Source organism: Echiichthys vipera (genome assembly GCF_963691815.1).
Source record: "Echiichthys vipera genome assembly, chromosome: 12".
Classification (NCBI taxonomy): domain Eukaryota; kingdom Metazoa; phylum Chordata; class Actinopteri; order Perciformes; family Trachinidae; genus Echiichthys; species Echiichthys vipera.
The window spans coordinates 24,788,243-24,796,427 of NC_139837.1; the positions used below are offsets into that span (position 1 = coordinate 24,788,243).

The 8,185-nt window shown below is 43.2% G+C and overlaps 1 protein-coding gene across 1 annotated transcript in view; it reads left to right on the plus strand.

The window, feature by feature from the left end:
* The window catches only part of arhgap5 (Rho GTPase activating protein 5), a 54,474-nt gene that overhangs the window by 45,039 nt on the left and 1,250 nt on the right, over positions 1-8,185 (plus strand). Inside the window, exons 5-7 of the mRNA XM_083924290.1 lie at positions 3,073-3,204; positions 6,659-6,764; positions 7,360-8,185. The exon at positions 7,360-8,185 is cut by the window's right edge and continues 1,250 nt beyond it. Coding sequence (XP_083780416.1) covers positions 3,073-3,204; positions 6,659-6,764; positions 7,360-7,678 — 557 coding nt within the window. The 3' untranslated portion in view covers positions 7,679-8,185. The remainder of the gene's footprint in view (positions 1-3,072; positions 3,205-6,658; positions 6,765-7,359) is intronic.

An 8,185-nucleotide genomic window follows, 5' to 3' on the forward strand; every position in this document is an offset into this window, starting at 1 on the left:
TCCATAGCAACAAGGTCAACCCCACCCTCTGGTCTTATCCTAGGAGTCCCTCCTACTCCTTAGCAAAAGTAGGTCTCAGAGGTTTTGGGAATAGGTTTGAAGAAATGACTCTAAACTAAGAACTTTTACTGCTCCTTAGGAGAACTCTCATGTTGAGAGGTTTGTATCAGATGCAATCCAGTGATAATTGTGTGCACGTCCATAATGGATGCACAGGAGCAAATTCAAGAAATATTAAAAACAAAAAACACACGTTAAACAAAAGAATACACAAAACCTGTACAATGAACAGCACAAAGTAACTCATAAGGGGGGAAGCATCTAACCTTAACATTTCTCTACCGTTTTCAACGGGTCGTTTTTACATTAACGGTTTATATCAGCTCATCTGAACTACATTTCTATAAGTTAATTGATAGTATTTTGACAGTAAGCACACATGTCGATAAGAATTACAATGAACGATATTATTGCAATGCTAATTTCCATTGGCGCGTCAATTGTAATTCCCATTATGTGTTAGCATTGAGCTAACATACAGTATGTGTTTTAAGTTAATAAAAAGAAACTTCAAATGGACCAAACGTTGTTTGCCAAATGGTTGTAAGCACAAACTTGCGAGTTATTACTTGTTAGGATGACAACCAGATGCTAATTTCCATTAGCATGTTAATTGTGATTCCCATTATGTGTTAGTATTGAGCTAACATACTTTTGTCTTGCTTCAATCTAATGTTATAGCTTCAGGCAGTATTCACAATCTACACGTGCAACTTAATTCTGGACTAACAAAGTTAATGTTTAAAAACATGAATAAGTTGTTGCATGATTATAATTGTTGAAGTCATTAAATTAAATTAAATTAAAGCATTCATCAATTATTTGTCTCAAACAGGATATGCTACTTCAGTACACAACAAACAAATATTACTACAGATGAACATTTATTATCATTAATCACATTATAGACACCTTCCCTGACCATCACTGTCACGATTTGGCCACAATTAAGCACATTGACCATATAGGTTCAACCCTGGTCGTGTTACCATAAGCTCCCCCGTTTACTCGCCAGGAGCAGGATGTCGTCGGCGTATCGTAGAAACGCTTCAAAGCAGAAAAGACCAAAGGGGGGGTCTTGCATGCTGCAGATGGATTCTTCAAACATTTTAAATAAACTGTATGTATTTGTCTTTACACTCCGCACACGTGTCCCGCGGCCCTTTCTCCTCGCTACTGCGGCTCGATCACATCTGTGTGTGAAAAGCACCGTTCCAGCCAATTAGCTCCTCCTGTCAGTGAGAGAGGGCGACGGGCTTCTTCCACCACATGAGCTGGACATTTTTTATGGAAATAGTTCGAGATTAAAATGACTTTACTCAGGGAGTTACGCTTAGGATTCATCTGGGGATTCAGAGGTTGCTGTGGTTCGGCTTCATTAACATTCCAGGCTGAAGCGGCGTTCTCTTGCTTGTTTTATTTATACACATCATTAAACAGCAGCGCCTCCTTTCTCATTTTTGTCTTTGCTCCTCTGTCCCTCTTCCCTCCTTTTCTGTCCTCCTTTTTATTCTCCTGTGCATTTCCCGCTGTTAATATCTTTCTCCTCGCTGCCTCTCCTCCTGTTTTTTATTTCCTTGAGAGTATTTCTGGTGAGCTCAGTGTGTGTTTGTGTTTGTGTGTGTGTTGACAGACTCTCAGATTCAGTGTGACAGCTGTCGTGTCACTTCAGGGCTCTGTCCTCCTTCTCGCTCCCTTTCCTCCTCCCTCTTTCTCCTCCTTCCTGTCGTTATTACTGCGTGTCAAAACAGGAAGTGATGTATATTTCCTTTTTCAAGCTGTGCCTCTGGTCCTCAATAAGCCATCGTTACACCCAACCTACTGGCTACAACTTTTGCAAAAACGGAAGCAGCGGCTCAAAGTGTAGCAAAGGAGCAGGAGCTCCCCTCCTCTCGCTTCTCGACGGGAATAACGGAGCAGAAAAATGCTTGTTTGAACTGGGCGTGTATTGTGTTGCGGCCCCGCTGCTCTGTCAGAGACACACTCGGGCCTCTGTGCGTCCAGACAGACTGATGATAACCTGTGATCAGAGAGGAGCTCTGTTCTGCTGCTCAGACACAAAGCTCAGCTGTGAACCTCTACAGCTTCTCACCATCTCTTAGATATCTTTTCAAACTGAAGGGTTGAACCAGGAAAGTCCTGTTTGACTCATCTGAATCTGTCAACAGGAATTATTGGTATCAGTACTTTGATAGGTTTTTGATACCACACGTTTAAAACAATACAATCTTCTTAATTTTACATTTGACAGAGTAGCTTACCAGCGGAAGCATGCAGCTAACATTAGCGTACTGCTTCCTAAAGTCACCGGTGTGGAAACATGTCGCCGTGCCGGTGAGTTCTGGAAACAAACAAACCAACGCTTAAGCGCGCGGGCTCTGACGGGACTTTGTGGTGCATTCGTGTGCGCCTCGGAGAAACTGAAACTGTTGTTGTAAAGTGCCCTTCTGCCATCTAGAAGTGACTCTTTCCGTACCAGCACTGTGTGCAGGATGTTTGGGACTTCCTCCCCTTTTCGCCGTGGTATCGAAAGAGGTATCATTGTTTTAGCTGTTTTTCATGAAGTTTCAAACTTCTTGTAGCGTGAAAAACTTAACTGTAACATGGTCCTTAAAAGGGCTTCAGTATCCAAAGATGAAAACTGGGTGGGCTACACAGATTTGGGTCTTTGGACATTATTTTAGCCAATAAACCAACCCACTGTTGCCAAAAGATGGTTCAAAATTGTGTAGAATATGACCATACTACTGTTAATTTTGCTAACAAAGACTATACAAAACATGTCTGTCACTAACCTGTGACAAAATTAGCCAAAAATAACGTTTAAGGATTACTTCTGAAAAAATACACTGGACCCGAATATATCAAAGTCCATTTTTGCGCAATATGTCCATAAAAGGGTAAACCAATCCAAGACACATAAATATACCCAACACAAACATGTCTTTTAAACGATCAACATACCTACACATTACAAAATAATGCTGAGTCTCTCTCTCTCTTTCTCTGTAGATCACTGTATCGACTTTGTGGTGATGGACGTGGCGGTAAACGCTGCCGCCGGAGCGCTGAAGGCTTTCTTCGCCGACCTGCCCGACCCGCTGATCCCCTACAGTCTGCACCCGGAGCTGGTGGAGGCCGCAAGTAAGAATAACAAAAACAAGAAATAGAAAACACCTGAGACATGAATGACTATGCGTGCACTCAAACTGTCCATCCGTACCGTGCCCAACCACGTTTCACGGCTAAAGTCTAGTTCGTTTGACCAGTGTGAGTGCAACCGTACCGCGTCTAGGAGCGGTACGCTTGCCGGCCCTGGCCCGTTTGGGAGAGATGGACTTTTGTAAAGCAAGTTTGCACATGTACGAGGACGAGCGTGCGCACGTGTACGAGCCCGAGGCCTACGACGGTTCTTGCGTAATTTTCTGCCTGAGCCGCAGGGGGAGAGGGAGGGGGGGAGCACCCTAAAGCACGGGGCATGGTAAGGACAGTGTGAGTGCGCCCTTAGACATGAGAACAAATGTCAAGAAAAACAATAGAAATTTGATGTGAAACACAGAAAAGGTTATTTTTGTCATCACCGTGCTGCACACACTGACTGGATAAACACCTCACACAACCACTTCAAAACATCTAAACTGTCCCTTCAACCTCTTGTCTGTTGTAGCTGATGTCTTTAAGTCGGGCTAAGTTTACACCCGCGCAGCTTTCTGTCACATCACACACTCTTAAGAAGCTTTTTTTCAGCTGCAGCATGTTAGACATCTACACTCGGCTGTGTGTGTGTGTGCGTGTGTGCGTGCATGTGTGTGCATGTGTGTGTGAGTGATACTGAGTGCTGAAACCGCCAGGCTGACGACAGCAGATTAATGAGCCAAAAATACTCTCACAGTGCCGGTTCTTCTTCTTTGGAAAATGAGTCAAATATAGAAGGAACACTTCCTCTCCCTTCCTCTCTCCACAGTACTTCCCTTTCTTTTTCCTTTTTTTTCTTTTTGCTTTCACTTTCTCTTTCTTCAGCAAATGTCTCCTGTCATCTCTCAAGACGGCAGTGGCTGTTTAACCTTTAACCTCCTGAACTTGGGCAGGGCATTAGTTTTGGTGCCGTTGTAGAGCAGCACTTCTCTGATAATGCAGGCTGTTTTCTTTGAGATGAGAGGCTGGAGCTCGCCACAGAAACAGGAACTTTGATTAGCTGCAGCCGTGAGCATTTGGCGACAGTCGACAGTTTCTCTCCGCCAACATTTGTTACGGTCATCATCTTTTTGTCGAGCTTTTTCTGCATCATTTCCTTATTTGAATCAGTTCTTTCAACCTCTGAAGGCAGGCCCTCAGACCTTACAGTGCTAGTCATTTTCCATCTATTTTAGTCATTTTGGGTCAATCTTTAGTCATTTTACGTCTATTTTAGTTATTTTGGGTTCATTTTTAGTGGTTTTCATTGCATTCTAGTTGTTTTGCATCTATTTTTTTTGTAATTTTCGGTTAATTTCTAGTCATTTTGCCTCTATTTTTTTATTATTATTAATTTTGGGTTCATTTCTAGTAATTCAAAAAGAGTCTAGTCTAGTCTAAACAAAAAGAAACATGAATAAAGGAAAGGCAGCAGTCAGCTCCTCGTTAAAATGATCAATGGCGTGCAGCTCAAATAAATCTGTGTCGTTAGGTTTGCGGTTGTTACGTTGTATGTGTGTGTGTTTGTGTGTGTATAAAAAGACTTCCCGCTGCTCCTGGAACGTCTGGAATACTCTCCTGGATATTCCAGACCGAGGAGGAAGAGTCGGGGAAGTTGTGTTAAATTAGCTTTGTTGTGACAACCTAAAGGTAAAAGCTCTTATTTCACATCTGCTCTTTAAATATTTAATACGTTGAGCTTTTCGCCGGAGGGAAAGTGCTGCGCTCTCTGGAGAGGACGAGGAATATATCGAGGAACTTCAGACAGTTTGCTCTTCAGGAACACAGCAGGAAGGGTTGTTTTTGTTTTACCGCACTCACACATCTGCACAATTCATCCGATCAGTGCTATTTTTCTCATATTCTAGTTTGAACTCCTCTAATCACAAATTGCCTTCATTTAAGTCCTCACACAGTCCAGAAATCATTTAAGTTACATGAGAGAAGAGAGAAAAGAATAAATTAATGTAAATTATTTACATTTACATCCTCTCAGATATTCTTTCCATTTAATTATGGCTGTAAATTAAACATTTTCAGACAATGATTCATTCATTGTGATTAATTGACATCCCCTTAAAAAAATATCCAACCCCTCTTTTATTTCCCTTTTCTTCTCTTCATTTAAAAAAGTGTTGATACTAAACTACAGTGACGCACTTAAAGGTGACATTTAAAATCGTTTTAAATTTTACAGGTGAATTGTTCTCAACTATTTTCTTTTTTTTTTTTTTTAAATTAAACACATACACTGCAATTACAAAAATGACACGATAAACAGTTCTGGAAGAGGGTAAAAAACCCAGAGGGCTTATTTGAATCCTCCACCATAAAAAAAAATCACAAAATTAATGAGATTTCAAAATACATAAAATACAAAAAATAAAAGAAATGATGGTAAACTTCAAAAATATTACAAAATATGTTTGATAGCAACAACAATAAGACAGAAAAACAATAATTTCCATTTAAAAACCAAAAATGTGAGTGGGTTATATGTAATGGAGTGTGTGAATGTGTGTCTTTAAACTCGCGTGCGTGCGTGCGTGCGTGCGTGCGTGCGTGTGTGTGTGTGTGTGTGAGGGGAATTATGTTTAACTGTATTGACCCCTGAACAAGTAGATTAGCTCTAAGTAAAACAAAGAGGACATGAGGAAAGCATTTATAGAGCAGCAGTTAAATGTTTTATGAAGCATCTTTTGTCAGAGCCATCAGACATCAGAGCTCCAGTTTCAGGGGATCCCTCTCGGAGAAACATCTTGTCGTCAGTGACTTCAAGACTCCCGACACAAGACGGACAGTTGTGCAGTTTTGATTGGTAAACTGAGCGCGTTGAAAGTCTCGCGGTGGGAACTTATTATTTCTTATTTCTGCTGCTGTGACTTCATCGAATCTGAACATTCATCCACAGGAATGTTTATTTTCTTAATCTGCAGAAACAGACCTACTTTGTTTTTAACCAGTGCAGACTGAGACGTGATGCAGGCTAGTATTGTTTCTGCCCACAGGGCTGTGTGTGTGTGTGTGTGTGTGTGTGTGTGTGTGTGTGTGTGTGTGTGTGTGTGTGTGTGTGTGTGTGTGTGTGTGTGTGTGTGTGTGTGTGTGTGTGTGTGTGTGTGTGTGTGTGTGTGTGTGTGTGTGTGTGTGTGTGTGTGTGTGTGTGTGTGTGTGTGTGTGTGTGTGTGTGTGTGTGTGTGTGTGTGTGTGTGTGTGTGTGTGTGTGTGTGTGTGTGTGTGTGTGTGTGTGTGTGTGTGTGTGTGTGTGTGTGTGTGTGTGCGTGCGCGCGAGCGTGGGAGTTGCCCTTGGCAGCATCTCAGCCTTTTGTTATTCCAGAGAGTGTAATTTCCGTTTCCCAAGAGAGAGTGTGTAAAATGTTAAACGCCTTCTGTCTTTTCTCCCTGTGTGTTTGTTTGTGTGTGTCAGAAATCGTGGACTACATCGAGCGTCTGCAGGTCTTGCGGGAGATCGTGGAGAAGTTTCCCTCTGTCAACTACCAGGTCTTCAAATACATAATCACACACCTCAACAGGTAAGGCACACACACACACACACGCACACCCACACACACACACACGACACATAGTTAAGTCATCAGTATGAAGCTCCACACCTCGGCATTCAAACATACATACAGCTGTGATGACAGTGAACGCATCGCAGCAGGTCCCTTCTTCCGTTAATAGTTGTTACATGAACGGCTTAATTTATGTATATAAGTGCCAAAAAAGACCATGGAAGGATTTGGTGTAAAACTAATGTCTAAGTCTTATCTTTGTAACCAAATATCGTTTTAACGGCCTGATTTATCAACATCGCCGCTGAGCTTCCAATGAACTAAAATTATTTTCAATCAAGATTGCTGCGCGGTGGCCACCCCACAATTTAAAATGCAGAACAAACCCCGAATTAGCCGTGGGCTCCTCTCGGCCCTAGTCAGACACCCTGATCTCCTCGTTGTAAACACTGGGAGCTGCTGGTCCTCAACATTAACATCAATGTTTTCCAGGACCATACTTCAGTCCTTCACAATAAAATGACGTGCTTTAACAGCTCCAAAATATACCGTAGAGTCTTCTTCATTTCACCGTTTAACCATTTCTCTGCCCCCCTTTTCCGTCCCACAGGGTGAGCCAACACAGCAAGATGACCCTGATGACGGCCGACAACCTGTCCATCTGCTTCTGGCCCACGCTGATGCGCCCCGACTTCGAGAACAAAGACACGCTGTCCACCACCAAGCTGAATCAGGCCGTCATCGAGTGCTTCATCGTGCAGAGTGACTACTTCTTCCACGGCGGCGAGGTGGCCGAGAGCTCCAGCAACGAGGGCACGCCGCCGCCGCACTGCCACAACATGGTGGAGGCTCTGCTCCCGCTGCAGCTGCCCCCGCCCCTGCAGCCGCAGCAGATCCAGCACACCCTGCACCCCGACCCGCTTATCTAACAGTCGCAGGGGGCATGCTGGGACATGAAGTCCAGGGGAGGGTGGAGGGTGGTTGTTTGCGTGCAGCTGCAGGAGGCCGTTTTCTTCTTCCTCTGCTGCTGCTCCACCAGTCGCCTGTATAAATAGAATTTAAAAACGCGGTCATTGCAGTTTGTCATCGACGTTGAGGTGAATGGGGGGTTAGAGACACATGGAGCGTTTGATGGATTAAACCTAATCTGTGAGATCGGCTCTTCCTGCGAGGTAAATCCCGGATTACAGAATTACAATCGGGCGTCACCTTTTCTTTTTCTTTTTGTGGAACAAATTTTTTTTTTTTTGTTGCGATCTGACTGCCCCTTTTATGATACGGAGACTGGAAACAGTTGATCTGGCACATAGCGACAACACTAATCGTTTAGCAGGGTCTTTGACTTGGACATATGGAAGAGCACACTGGGGGTCCTGAGCAAGTCCCCCTTAAAAAAAACCCTGTCCCCCTTCTTTTTTCTGCTCTGACAACAGAAA